Source organism: Nyctereutes procyonoides, unplaced genomic scaffold (genome assembly GCF_905146905.1).
Source record: "Nyctereutes procyonoides isolate TBG_1078 unplaced genomic scaffold, NYPRO_anot_genome, whole genome shotgun sequence".
Classification (NCBI taxonomy): Eukaryota; Metazoa; Chordata; class Mammalia; order Carnivora; family Canidae; genus Nyctereutes; species Nyctereutes procyonoides.
In genome coordinates, this window is record NW_026575159.1 from 11,257,530 (window position 1) to 11,271,005 (window position 13,476).

Here is a 13,476-nt window from a genome sequence, read left to right on the forward strand (position 1 = left end):
AGTGCATTTCTGTTATAGTACAGTGGGCTAGGAGTGGAAATCATCAGCAGCAATTCCTCTCTGTATCTCATTAGAGGTCTAGTTTCCCCTTAATGCACATGAAGACCTTTCATTAGCAATAATGGGAGCTGCACGCATCAAAGAGAAAAATAGACCCTCACCATTGTGATCTAGGAGATGAGGTTACTGGGACACTTGCCTGCCCGACTGGAGAATTATGACATTCAGAAATGCATGATCAGACTAAGGAAAAATTAAAATCTGTGTGACTATTTTAAAAAATAAAATGCAGCTTAAAAACCTCAAGCCGGAGAAGGGCAAGAATCAAAACTAACACACACACACAAGCAGATTGAATCTAGGAATGAGTTAAGCAAGTGAAAGCCAAATGACAAGATAAACAAAGGTGGGGAAAGATTACTCGGGGGATCTGACAAAATAAGAGCTGTTTCCAATACATACAAAGTAAAACATTGGCAAGAGAGACTATGGTCCAAGAAGAAAAGGCAAGGACCATTTACCGTCAGAAGCGGTAAACACTGCTGAAAAGTTAAACAAATCCTTTGCCTCCATGTCCACAAAGGAAGATGGAAGATGCCAGAAATGGCTGTGCCCTGGAGAAAGGTCAATGAAAAAAAATATTACTGAAGGAAATAGAAGTGACACCTGAGTTTATGTCTTGAGGTTGACACAAATGCCAGAAGCAGTATTTTCCTGCTGCAATCAACTAAACTTATAAATAAGGAGACATGGGCCACCCTGTATTGTTAGAGGTCTGTTAAAGTGGTAGAGTCTTTCACTTTTGTTCAAATGTAGAAACAGTAATTTGGGGATTAAAAGAAGAGAAAGTCATTTTTACCTTTCTTTGTAGTATAACGTCAATGGATTATGATTTTCTTAGTGTTTTCTCGAAAGGAAGATACACATAGAAGACTAAAGATGTATCTGCAACCTACTGAAAAGGGCTTCCAGCAAGTCCCACTACAAGCATAGATTTGGCATCCCATCTACTATCCCTTCAACTCATGAAGGTTCCAGGGAATACTTAAATTAGTAAGACTCTAAGGCTACTACAGCCAATCTTTTCAAAGAACTGAAATGGGTTTTCTAACTCAGTCCTAAGAAAATGCAACTGATGTCAACATCAATTCCATGGAATCAAACAGTGCCTCTAACAAACAGATCATATGACAATTGATGTGAGGGCCTAACTCTGAGAGTTCTGAGAACAAGAATACAGGGAATCAAAGAATTGTCTAGGATGAACCAAACCCCTATGGACTGGCCCAAACTCCCCAAGCTGGGGGTAGTAGCTCTTGGAAAGCATTTCTGCATCCATGGATTTTTCTCTCTTAAATCACTATTGTGGCTTTGGTATAGCCATTATGGGTTCTACTATAGGGCCAATCAGGCTTAAGGTACATATCACTCTTTTTTCTACATAAAAAGAAAAAGAAAAGCTCAAGGCAATGGGCATTAGGCCACAGCTGTTTGCTCCAGCAAATTAGAATTTCCCAGTAGTTCTGGCTCCTCAGCCCCTCCCTCCCAGTCTCAGGTAATCTGGGGTTAGATCAATCCTATTCCAATCCATGCAAAGAGGTTCACTCTAATTTGGAAGTCACCACACGGTAAGCCAGCTCGAACTCCTCCATTGCACAATCTTGACTATGGGATGCAGAAACCACCCACTGCTTTTTTTTTTTTCTCATCTTTGTAAACATTAATTTAAGGGACTTGGGATCCTCATTTCCCCCCTCATTATTTATCTACTAACTGCCGCTACAACAGAAGGAATCCGGGATCCCTGGGTGGCCCAGGGCGCGATCCTGGAGACCCGGGATCGAATCCCACATCGGGCTCCCAGTGCATGGAGCCTGCTTCTCCCTCTGCCTGTGTCTCTGCCTCTCTCTCTCTCTCTGTGACTATCATAAATAAATTTTAAAAAAAATTAAAAAAAAATAAAAAAAAAAAAAAAACAGAAGGAATCCTCTGTTGAGACAGACCAAAGCACTGTCCAAGACACTGATGGCTTGATCAGGCTCTCTGCAGATGGGCACTTGAATCATTGCTAAAATAGGCCCTATAGGCATTTGGCTTGACCCCAGGTTAGTATTATCTCTTTAAACATCCTTGTCCCGTTTCTATGATAGGACTATCACAGAAGAAGATGCCCAATGAGAAGATTAAGGGGAAAAAAAATGACTATCATAAGCAAATAAATACATAAATCTTTAGGGGATCCCTGGGTGGCTCAGCAGTTTAGTGCCTGCCTTTGGCCCAGGGTGCGATCCTGGAGTCCCGGGATTAAGTACTGCGTCAGGCTCCTGGCATGGAGCCTGCTTCTCCCTCCTCCTGTGTCTCTGCCTCTATCTCTGTGTCTATCATAAACAAATAAAGGGGAAAATAATGGACAAATGGCATATATTTAATATGAATGAGAAATGTTTACCATAAAACTCAAATAATTCTTTCGTAAGACTCTAATATCTACATCAGAGTTCAATGCCAGCATGGTTTGAAAGTGAAGGTTCACTTAGATTTTCCAAAGACTGTTAATAAAAATAGTGTGAACAACGGAGAAACAGTTTAAAAAACACTAAAATCTGAAAATCCAAAATGATCAAGTAAACATTAGATAACTACACCTCCATTTCCAGGCTTCCAAAAATGGAGAAAATAGTTTTTATTTTACCTCAATATTTAAAAAATAAGGTTATCCGGGGCAAGCTAAAGATTTATTCTCTCAGGTAGTTCCAATTAAGAATAATGCTACGTCGTCTAGAACCTTAAAAAGGTGATCAATGATCATGGGGTCAATTTCAAGTATGTTTTACTTTTCCACTTTGTCACATTCAATTTTCCATTAAATTAACATGCTAGTTTTTTCTGTCTTTTTGTTCCTGGGTAAGTGAATGATTTATTAGACCTGATACTCAGTTTATGAGCTTTTCTCATTTTAACTTGAAGAAACTGCAAATATTTATAGAAGATGAACCATACGTATCTGTTCCTGAAAAATGTCAGAATATAGCACTCAAATCAACTGCCGAACAGAAGCTAGTCTCTAACACTACATACTGTGCAGATTTAATTTCCACTGACATGTTTCCCTAAACAGTTTTTCCCACTACAGTAATTCCTAACCCAAAACACCTAAAATATTCCATTAAGTGTGTACTCACATATTACTCTGAGTTATGGGTATCTAAATAGTCATACGGAATTTAGGAAGTAACCACGTCTTTAAAAATATAATTGAATCCTGTTAAATTAATCTTACACCATGAGGAAAACAGTAATTATGTTTGAGCTGATTTTCCTTCCTTCTATTTTGCTATTTGATACCTCAAGGGTGTTTTAACTCCCAAAAGAATTCCAAATGTAGGCAATTAGAATGCAAGGAAATAAACCAAGAGTATATAATCCACAAGGACAGAGACTATGACCAGTTTTGCTTATCAATACATCTCATCTATGTAACACAGAGTCACACTCAAAATATGACTCATATAAGGAAGCACCATGGGTGGGAGAGCAAATCAGTATAACCTTTCTTGAAGGCAATTTGGCAATACGGGTAAAAAGCCTCAGAATTTTACAGACTCTCTGACCACTAAGTCCATTTCTAGAAATTTATCCTAGAAAAATTAATTTGTGTGAGCAAATATCTGAATTCTACAATGTTCTTTTTAAAAGATTTTATTTTATTTATTCATGAGAGACACACAGAGAGAGGCAGAGGGAGAAGCAGGCTCCATGCAGGGAGCCCAATGTGGGACTCGATCCTGGAGCTCCCGGATCACGCCCTGAGTCAAAGGCAGATAGATGCCCAACCACTGAGCCACCCAGGCGTCCCTGAATTCTACAATGTTCAAAGGCCATGACCTTTTAAAAGCAAAACCCTGCTAACAATCCAATATCCCGAATAAGAATTTAAGAGTTTAACTCTCATCATAAACTCTATGGCATCTGTGACATAACAACCACTGTTTTCTAGGTGCTTTACCCCAATCTTCAGTAAACTTTTTTTTTTTTTAAAGATTTTATTTATGAAACGCAGAGAGAGGCAGAGACACAGGCAGAGGGAAAAGCAGGCTCCATGCAGAGAGCACGACGCAGGACTCGATCCCAGGTCTCCAGGATCATGACCTGGGCTGAAGGCAAGCGCTAAACCGCTGAGCCACCCAGGCTGCCCTTCAATAAACTTCTTTAACACTCACACCCACCCTATAGGATAATACACTTGTCTCCTTTTCTCATCTAATTTGGATGAGGAAAATGAGGCACAGGGAGACTAAGCAACTAGTTTAAGGACACCTTAGAGGAAAAGAGTCAGGTTTCAATCCAACTGTTTGATCCTGGAGCCCCAGCGGTACCTCCAAAACAATATGGGGGGGTGGTTTCTCAACTCTTCTTATCTTTTACCCATTCTTTGTCTTCCTATGGGCCATGTCTTCAAGGTGAGAATCACTAAATAAGAACCTCACAGACACACTTCCACCAACTGCAGATCTCACTTACTTTGGTGTTACAAATAGCAGGATTTTTTATTTTTAACAAGATTTTATTTGAAAGTGAGAGAGTGAGAGAGCCAACGATAAAGAAAGAATACGAGCAGGGGAAGAGGCAGAGGGAGAAGGGGACTCCCCTGTGAGCAGGGAGCCCAATGCAGGGCTGGATCCCAGGACCCTAGGATCATGACCTGGGCCAAAGGCAGATGGTTAATCAACTGAGCCACTCAGGTGCCCCCTTGATTATCTCTCAAATATTAAATTAAAAGGTTCCCCCTCCCTCAAAGTAGTACTGTTTTTCCAATTCTTCTCTCCCCACTTAGAAAATATGCTGTCAGCATGTTTCATCATATAGAAAAGATAAGTTCTAAATTAAAAAAATATATATACACAGAATGTATTTCATTTTCAGACAAAATGTTTTTTTGGATGAAAGTTTTAAAAAAAAATCTCGTGCCTGATTAATGACCTATGAACATGGGGACTGGTTGACCACTACCTATGGAAGTGAAAAAGTGGAGCAATGAGAAGCATGCCAAGCAATTCTAGGCCTGAGGATGAGGGCTGCCTGGGCAAGTTCACAAAGCCTGGACTTCTAGGGGCACTACTTTGGGAGCAATAAGGTAAAGAATTCACAGTAGGTGCCAGGGCCTCTGGGTCAGGAGTTAGGACAAGTAGCACCGGACTATATGTTGAAATGTGGCACCTCAGATGTAGCAGCAAAGGTGAGGGAGCCCCTAGGTCTGAGCTTGATGTAATTTCTGGTCAAATCTGTTTTATCTTGTGAAGATAAATAGCATAAGCAAAACAAAAATAACAAGCTATATATACTATGTGTAAAATCAAATAAGCAAGCAGTCAAGGTTGTTTTATTTTTATTTTATTATTAGCTAGAAAGACTTTTCAATACACAAATGTATTTCTTCCAAGGATTGCCCCAATGTGATCTCAAGAGTCCATGTTAACTCCTTTTCTGGAAAATTCCTTTTCTCAGTTGTTGTATTCCTGAAGAGCCTGGGCCATGAAGAGTTTGCCCAAGTTTTGGGCAGTGAACTCCTTGATGTTCTGACAGTAAGTGTTAATCTGGCCTGTGCATTGGGGAAAGTGAGAAAGAAAGTCATAATGTTCCACAAATTACAAAATGACTTAGAACACTAGGCAAGCAAGAAAATCAACATAATACAGAATCATCAAAATTTTGTTTTGAATCAAGAGTTTATAGGAATCAATTCTGTTTGTCCCCACCTTTATAATAAAGAACATAAATTCTTCTGAAAAGAAGCTATCTTCCACTCTTGGTTATGTGGAGACTGAAGAAAAACTACAGTGGTTACATACACATTAGCTGTTCAGAAGGCAGTGACCATGGAGATCGGACACATGCTGTACTAAGACAAGTGGGAAAACAGCACGGACTCTCCTCAGCCAGGTACAAAGGAGATGCGAAATCACAGAACTACAAACGAAATGGCCCCACCTGACCCAGATGTGCACAAGTGCAGGAGTTGTCAGGCTGTGCTCTGAAAATATTATGGTTTCCTTTTCTGATCCAAGACAGAGCAGAAACAGAGTCCCATGAAGAAAGGGCTCCGTCACTGCTCTTTAAGTCTTAAAACTCATTATCTAATCTGATACACCATTCATGCAAGGGGTTTTATATATATAAATACAACTCCGCCTGAACTGGATGTTAAGTAAGGAATGTGCCTCGGTTTCCCAAATTTAATTTATATGTGTTCTAGAAAGTTTTAAAAAATCTGGAATCTGACCCCCCACCCCCCCTACACACACTGAAAATGTGTAAGCAGAACTGAGAAGCTGTGGAATATCAGCTTTTCTTTAAGTAGGATTTTCACTCTAATAAATCTCTCACAGGCAACCGGCTGATTGAATCAAACAGTATTTAGCAACATTTATATAGAAATAAGGTTGTTACAGATAAGTAAGAGCAAAATCAAGTCTTGACATAGGACATAAGACTCCACCACTGAAAGGCAGTATTAAATGGTAGATACTCCCAAAGCACATCCAGAATTGCATTCCTGTTGCTACAATGTAAAGCAAAGTAAGGGAAATCCTTTTTCTGCAGTCAGAAAATCCAATTCAGTTCAAACACCCACATGCAGACGTGGGGCTGGGCTGGAACATGAAAAGCAAGCAGCTTGAGCTGAATGATCTTCTGCTTTGGAACGTAAACATTTTCCCCTGGTTTCTATGAAAGATGACTCAAATAAAATCTTTCCACTTTAGAAAGTTTATAATGCCATCTCAAAAATGTTTAGATAAACACAGAATGAAGAAGCACTGAAAGGACCTTAGAAATAACAAAGACTGACAAATTCTTAAATTTCAGAAATTATAGGTGCTAGATTTGAATTCATCATTCAACCATTTTAAATACACTAGCTTTTACGACGTATTTTTCAGTTTATAAATCTCTTCTTGTCTTCTACTTCCTAAGGAAAAGAGAAAACTAGCCATGTTTGCACTGGCTAACAATACCTGCAATGAGTAGAGAATCCATCCTGGCAGGAGGCTGAGGTGGTTTGAAAAGTTTGGACAGATCCTCCTCAGGCAGTGGGGGTTCTCCCCGACTCTGGCGCTGCATATTCTCCTGCTGGCGACGCTGCTGATACTAAAATTCAGAGAAGAAATGATTTGGTTATTTTTCTCTACCCGAGGAGATAAAAAGCCTCCTCAGTTATGCAATCAGAAAAACCCCGTTGCCCTGAATTCCAAGCTCAGTTTTATAAATGGTAATCCATGGTAACTCCTCCTTCTAAGAAGCTAATAAATATGACAACAAAGAAAATTTCTTTATTGGAAACTCTTGTGTCACTATGAGCTCTTAAAAGCCTATAACCAAAGACATGCAGAAAGCAAACTGGTTATGTGGCAAATGAGGGCTTAAAGGCAAAGAAGCTCATGATTAGTGAGTGAAGGGCAGTGTTTTTACCATTTAGGAAAATGGGGTAAATGACAGCATTATAAGTATGACTCATCTTAACTGTAGTAACAAAGTAATCAATCACCACACTGGGGAACTTTTTCAACTTTATCCCTACTGACCAAAACAACAATAATGCTGATGATGCTGATACTGTTAACATCATCACTATTGTTATTATAGTAAATACTTCTACTAATCAGCTGTGCTTTTAGCTCTATAGCTAAGAATGAATATTAGCTTCGATAATGTTTCAAAAACTGTCAAATTAGATTCCTAGAAATCTAAGAAGGTGGGGATACATCTAAAGGTATGTACAAACTTACTGAGAAAATTATAATCAAGATAATTAATACTTATGGGTTGCTCACAATAGCAGAGGGAAAATATCCCACATGCAGCCTTAGAAGGTCAGGTAATGAGAAACCAAGGTGGTAAAAAATTTAAGGAGAATACCCTCCTTTTCGCAAAGATTTCTATACTTATCACAGGGTTTGAGGGTAAAAGCCTGACAAATCTAAAAAGGGTACTGAATGGTGCTGGTACAAATGAACATCAAATGCAAAATTTTAAGACATGCTGGAAGTCTGGAAAGCATCTATAAGATTGGTTCCAGAATCAAGTGTCTTGATACTCCAGGTTGCATCTTTTACCTATGGGAAGAATCAGCAGGAGAATGGAATTAAGCTAGGGTTTTTTTTTTTTTTTTTTTTTTTTTGTCATCCCCTGATCCTTTATAAGTTTTTTTTTTACCATTGCCATCTTTACCACTCATTTTCTTTTCAGTTAAAAAGTATATACTTTATAGATTCATATGTCTTTTAAATCCTCAGTACAGCAGAAACAAAGTTTTTCAAATTTCACTATATATGAATATTGATATTAAAACAATTTTTAAAAATATAAAATTCTCAGAGACATTTAAGTTGTAGTTGTGTTGAAAACTATAGTTAATACCTAATTTAACATATATTTTAATGAACACACAGTAATCATATACAAATGCTTTCACAGATGAACATTCTGGAATCAACTTATCTATAATTCAAATGCTATAAGAACACTACAGAGCAATACAGTCTAAAAACAATATTCCAGGAACTGTAAAAATCATGTGGCCGTCAAGCAACATGAATAAAGAAAAGGTTAAATGGCCACAGCAGTATATATGTGGATATGAGAATATTCAGGTAATTCTGGGGTTTTTATCTGTATTATACTATCTATTTCACAGCAGTTGGTCTATTATTTCCTATCAAAATTGCTTGCTCTTAATCACAATTGCTCAGTTTTTCAAATGAACTGAAGATTGCTAACTATGCTGCAATGAGCCACTACCAAACCAATTATAGTTAGTAAAGAAATGAGCTGTGACACTCCAGAATCTCTTTTGCCTCTGATTTTCTCAATAAATGTATCTCTTATTTGCATAACACTGCCATCACAATCTGAGCGTAATACATCGGCTCTCTTTAAAACAGGTATTTTTAAGTACAACTTAGAAATAATATATGATAATAAATTAAATATGATGTAGAGTTACTAGCTAATAGTCAATGCTTTATCAAATATGATTTTGATCATTTTGAAGATAACTCTTGAAGCACCATACTTAAAAATGAATTGTTTGTCAAATTTTCCCATAACACCAACCTGATGTTTCTGCTGCTGTTGTTTACTCGTGTTCCTCATGTATGTGTTATATTTAACTATATCTTGGCTCATTTCATCCACTCTGTCCATCAGCAACTGTAGATTCTTCCCCAAATGATTGCTGAAAGGTAAATATACCGACATATCATACTTTAAAGCTATAGCTCTGCCACTGCTCTAAACACTCCTGAGATATTAAATTGATCTGTCATTTGCCAAATGAATGAGAGCACACATATGCATGAAAGCAGGGGGACAGGAAAGAATCTGAGTCAGCTTGTTATTAAACTTTCCATACTGAACCCACAACTGTAACCAACAGAGTATCTGATATAGCTCAGTTTCTTATTGTCAGAGCATACATATATCAGGGTAGGGGCTGTTAAATGTATCTAGCAGGTTATAATGTGTATTTTCTGAACCATGTTGAACTTAAGCTCAGTACTCCTGCACCTTTTTCCTTAGCACAACCCTCTCCCCAACTGTGCTCCACAGCATTTAAATGAGGAGCCATGGAAAGGAATGCCAACACACTAAGTTAGGTTACCATATGACACAGCAATTCCACTTCCAGGTAGATATACCGAAGAGAACTGAAAACATTTGCTCACAAGACACCAGACATGTATGTTAAAAATTGTATTATTCACAATAGTCAAAAAGTGGAAAAAAAACAAATGTCTATCAAAAGATGAATGGATAAGTTGTGGTATGCCCATATAACAGAATACTATTACGTCATAAAAAGAATGAAGTCCTGATATATAAATAAAACTTAAAAACATTACACTAAGTAAAAGAAGCCAGATACAAAAGGCCTCTTGCTGTATGGTTCCATTTATATGAAATATTCAGAATAGGCAAATCCGTAGAAACAAAGTAATGAGTGGCTGCCAGGTTGTGGAGGAAGGACGGGTGACACTGTAAATATATTAAAAATCACAGAATTATACTCTTTAAAATGGTTAAGATGGTAGATTTTACATTATGTAAATTTTATCTCTACTTTATACTCATTTTCTTTCAAGATTTTATTTATTTATTCATGAGAGACACATGGTGGGGGGGTGGACAGAGGGAAAAGCAGGCTCCATGCAGGGAGCCCAACGTGGGACTGGGACTTGATCTCGGGTCTCCAAGATCACATCCTGGGTTGAAGGCGGCGCTAAACCGCTGAGCCACCGCGGCTGCCCTTATCTCTACTTTAAACACTATACACACACACAATCATACATACACAGAACTATTGTGGTATTACAGAGAAAACAGTGATGGCTTAGATGAGGATGGTAGCAGTAAGCATGGGAAAAATGGGCAGAAGTGAGAGAAATTAAGAGCGACTCCCAGTTTCCTGGCTTGAGCAGCTGAATGGTTGGCTATGGCATTTCAGAGAAGGGGCAGGTTTAGGAAGGAACAGACTGGTAACGTTGGGAATAAATGAAAGTAATCCAGTTACATTATGAATCCTAAATGGACTGTATCTGTAACCTGGAGAAAATTAGCAAGTTTTGGCTCCTTCTTAAATAGCAGAAAGAGCACAGAAAGGGGGTTGGGGGTCGCACCACACGTGCACGTGTATGAATAAATGTAACCTCTAAGCCTAGGATTGGCTGTGTGTGTGTATGTGTGTGTGTGAATAAATGTACCCTCTAATCCTAGGATTGGCAGCATCTACATAACCTTGGCCCAGTGACTTGGCCTAATGACTTAATCTTTTTTCAAATGTTTCAGTTTTCTGAAAAAGTGCTTTTTTTCAAGTTAAATTTTCATATTTTTTATTCCATTTAATTGCATTTTAATTTTGTGAATCATTTTTTTTTTTTAGTTTAAAATATTTCTTTTTCTTTGGAAATGAGATTAAGTATTTGTTTCTGTTTCCTTCTAATTTTTTAACAGCTTGATTTTAACTCACCTCTAATTAAGTGTCTGGGCCAATGTTGCAAGCTGAGCAATTAAAATGATTTTTTCTATCAAGCAGCTACTCAAATGTCCAGGTCCACTGAAAGCATAGCCACACTGTGTTCCAAACTCCTTCAAGATTAAAATTTAACAATAATCTGTCGGCTAAATGTACTCTTTCAATAGATACTACTGAGTATATATGAACTTTGCCAGTCACTCTATCAGCTACTGAAGCTATGTAAGACATTGCTAAACTCCACCTATGCTAGTGAGAAAACAGGAATGCAAACAGATAAACACAACAGAGTGGTGTCTTTGCTCTAACAGAATGGAAGCAGAAAAGATAGTTTGGTAGGACCAGATGAGACCTTCCAGATTATTTGACAGTTGAATTTTGAGTTTTTGAAGAGGATCTGGAGACAAGGAAAACAGGAAGGACACTGCAGCTACTGGGTGAAGGCAGTGTGTTTGGACACTCTGGCATGAAAGACAGAAGGCCTCTGAAGAAATGCCCAGAAGGGTGAGACTGGGAAGAAAGACAGCAGTGAAACTAAGAGGCAGACAACAGGCACAGCACACTGACTTGGACGCCGGGACTAGAAGTTTGGATTCTATTCTAAGGCCAATGGGGAACCAGTCAAAAAGTTAAGCAAAGGAGTAATATAATCATACAATTTGCATTTAGCAAGATCACTACAATGAAAGAGGAAAAGGTTAAAAGTGGGAAGTTAGGAGACTGCGAAAGTAATCAGGACTAGAAATAATGAGGCCCTGGCCAAAGGTAGCAAAAGACACAGAAATAAGATGAAATCACCCCAGGAATGTACACATGGGAAGACAGACCCTGAGGTACAATGATATTTAGGGACGAGCAAAGAGGGCTCACTGTGGAGAATGAGAAGGACCAGAGTGGTAGTTGCACAGACTCCAAAAAGAAAGGTTATTTCAGGAAGGAGTCATCAACACATTAAATGTTTGAGTGCCTACAACACCCAGTAACACCGTGATAAAGTCGCCCTTTGTGACTTTAGTGAGAGCTCTGACAACAGAAGAAAAGGAACCACTAAGAAGTTTGACAATAAAAACAGGTGAATACAGGACGCTTGAGTGGCTGCTCGGTCAGCCACCCAACTCTTGATTTCCACTAAGGTCATGACCTCAGGGTTGTGAGATGGAGCCTTGCATGGGGGAGGAGTCTGCTTAAGACTTTCTCTCCTTCTCCCTCTGTTCCAACCCCCCACCCCATACTTGTGTTCTCTTTCCAATAAATAAATCGATCTTAAAAAGCAAACAAACAGGGGACTATGAACCAAAAGATGAAAGGAAATGGATAATAACAGCATGAGGTCAAAAAGTGCTCTTTTTGTAACTTTGTTTTTTAAGATGAAGGAGACTTAAGTTTAAACATTCTTATTCTTGGGAGATGTATGTTCAAATAGGGGTTAAAAGTCATGTCAGCAATTCACTGTCACATGGTTCAGAAAAAAAAGCATGTACTTATGTGTACGGACAAAAAGCAGGTACAAATATGGCAAGATGGATCAGTGGTGAATCTAGGAAATGGTTTATATGTGTTCATCAGCTCATTCTCTTTCAGTTTTTCTAAGGAGCTGAATATTTTTGATTTTTTTAATGGAAAAAACAAGTCAAGAAAGCTAATAGAAAACCAGTACAGATAGCAACTGAAGATAAGAGGAAACAGTATAGAAGAATCAAGTTGGATCCCAAGAAGGCAGGATGGATGGGAATTGAACAGCCTTAAGGAAGGGGGAACCAACTCTCACTTCCCCAGTAGAAGATCTGAGGCTCAGAGAGCTGGCAAGAAATGCTGTCATTACACAATTAGTTAGGGTGGTGGGTCGGAGATGGTAGTGATGGTGGTAGTGACATTGGAGAAAACCATAAAGGACAGTTACTGCCATATACAGAGACGGAGCTATTATTTGTTCCCACACCTTAAATCCTAGAGACAGATTATACTGATTTTAGCAATGAGAAAGGTGCTACTAGAATAGACCTTCCCTCTCCACCAAAAAATGTCTTTGATATAAAGTACTATTATTATATATTGTTAGATATATCCAATTACTGAAAGAAGACAAGCACAGATATGTGGCCTTTAAGCATTTCCTAACATTTATATTACTACAATGTTTTTCAGAAATATATCCAATAAGAAACACTCAAAAATTTGCATGACAGATCTTGAAGGACAAAAATAATTAAAAATAATACTTATTTCACAGATAACATTCACAGGGAATCGGGTCCATTACCAAGAACAATTTTATGGGGCTCTTTTTAGTACCAATTCAACTAGAATACTGAACTAGGGAATTATTGCTAGGAGTTTCAGTAATATACACTTTTCTTATATTGTCAAGGAAACAAAGAACTGAAAAACAGCTCACTTAAACAGATGTGAAACCAAGACACGCAGTGAGAAGTCTGCTCTGGTTGCAG

The 13,476-nt window shown here is 38.3% G+C and overlaps 1 protein-coding gene across 1 annotated transcript in view; it reads right to left on the reverse strand.

Annotated features, from left to right (window-relative positions):
* Positions 1–5,375: 5,375 nt before the first annotated feature.
* Positions 5,376–13,476, reverse strand: part of EIF3H (eukaryotic translation initiation factor 3 subunit H) — a 94,267-nt gene continuing 86,166 nt past the window's right edge. Inside the window, exons 6-8 of the mRNA XM_055314381.1 lie at positions 9,112–9,232; positions 7,014–7,146; positions 5,376–5,599 (exon numbers count right to left, since the gene is read on the reverse strand). Coding sequence (XP_055170356.1) covers positions 5,502–5,599; positions 7,014–7,146; positions 9,112–9,232 — 352 coding nt within the window. The 3' untranslated portion in view covers positions 5,376–5,501. The remainder of the gene's footprint in view (positions 5,600–7,013; positions 7,147–9,111; positions 9,233–13,476) is intronic.